The sequence below is a fragment of the Mesitornis unicolor genome, unplaced genomic scaffold (genome assembly GCF_000695765.1).
Source record: "Mesitornis unicolor isolate BGI_N332 unplaced genomic scaffold, ASM69576v1 scaffold36819, whole genome shotgun sequence".
In the NCBI taxonomy this organism is placed as follows: domain Eukaryota; kingdom Metazoa; phylum Chordata; class Aves; order Mesitornithiformes; family Mesitornithidae; genus Mesitornis; species Mesitornis unicolor.
The window spans coordinates 1,812-2,865 of record NW_010207419.1 but is presented as its reverse complement, the minus strand read 5'-3'; the positions used below and the strand labels follow the sequence as shown (position 1 = coordinate 2,865).

Below are 1,054 nucleotides of genomic sequence, written 5' to 3'. Positions count from 1 at the left end.
GGGGACAGGGCCGTCCCCTCCGGTGCCACCGTGGAGGCCGGGACAGAGCTCCCAGCTGTTTCCCACCAGGAGCTGCCAGGCGCCGTGACTGGCACCGACACTTTGGCGTCTCCTTCCAAGGACAAGGACGTTTGCTGGGGCTCCTGGGCCTCCGCTCAAGGGCAGGGGGAGGCCGTGAGCGAGGGGAGACGAGGGCAGCGCCGCAGAGGCTCAGCCTGGCCCTGGGGAACCCGAGCAGGGCTGTGCCACCACCGGGAGCAGGGTGACAGGGCTGTGCCTCGCAGGGATGCAGAAGGAGGAGCCGGTGCTTGACCCAGGGACGAGGCGCCTCTTACCCGTTCTTCTTTGGCAGATAGGCCTCCATCTCGAAGAAAACGTTCTGCCTCTCTTTTATGAGGCTCTGGGTCTCCTGGATGGACGACTCCTGCTCGGGGCTGACGTGGGCCTTGCATCTGGGGAGGAATCAGAGGCGCCGGCATCAGGACAGCCTCTGTGACGCTGTCAGCACAGTGCAGGGCTGCCTCACACAAGGACACCCCAAGGACAGGGGAGAGGGGCTGGATGCAAGTCCCCGGCTCCGTCTGCAGCCGGCGAGGCCACAGGAACGCAGCACGAGCCGGGGGATGGCACCAGCAGCCCCGTCCTCGCCGCTCGCCCGCCCCGCGCCATCGCAGGACACCAACTCACTTCCTGAGGGACAAGGACAGCTCCTTCAGCCGCTTCTTCTGCCGTGCGATGGAGCTGGAGATCCCGTCCTGCAGCTTGGTCAGCTCCTCGAGCTTCTGCTTGTACAGCTTGTGGTTCTCCTGGGAGAGAGAGACCAGCGTGGTGGCAGCTGCACCCCCCAGCCACCCTTGTCCTCGGGCATCTGCTAAAAACCACCTCTGACCTCAGCTGGGTGACACAAGAGGGGGATGCAGAAGGCCCAGGCGTGGCTGGGGACAGCTTGGGACACCCATCCCCAGTCCCAGGGAAGTTGTCCATGGGTGCTAGCACATCCCCGTGGCACAACTGGGTCCTGCCCTTGCGCATGGATCACATCTGGCCCCCCTCC

At 65.4% G+C, this 1,054-nt stretch overlaps 1 protein-coding gene across 1 annotated transcript in view; it reads right to left on the bottom strand.

Annotated features, from left to right (window-relative positions):
* Positions 1–806, bottom strand: part of LOC104546674 (transmembrane protein 120A-like) — a gene marked incomplete at its 5' end in the record, with an annotated part of 2,306 nt that extends 1,500 nt beyond the window's left edge. The window contains 2 exons of the mRNA XM_010192111.1: positions 336–452; positions 688–806. Coding sequence (XP_010190413.1) covers positions 336–452; positions 688–806 — 236 coding nt within the window. The remainder of the gene's footprint in view (positions 1–335; positions 453–687) is intronic.
* Positions 807–1,054: the final 248 nt, after the last annotated feature.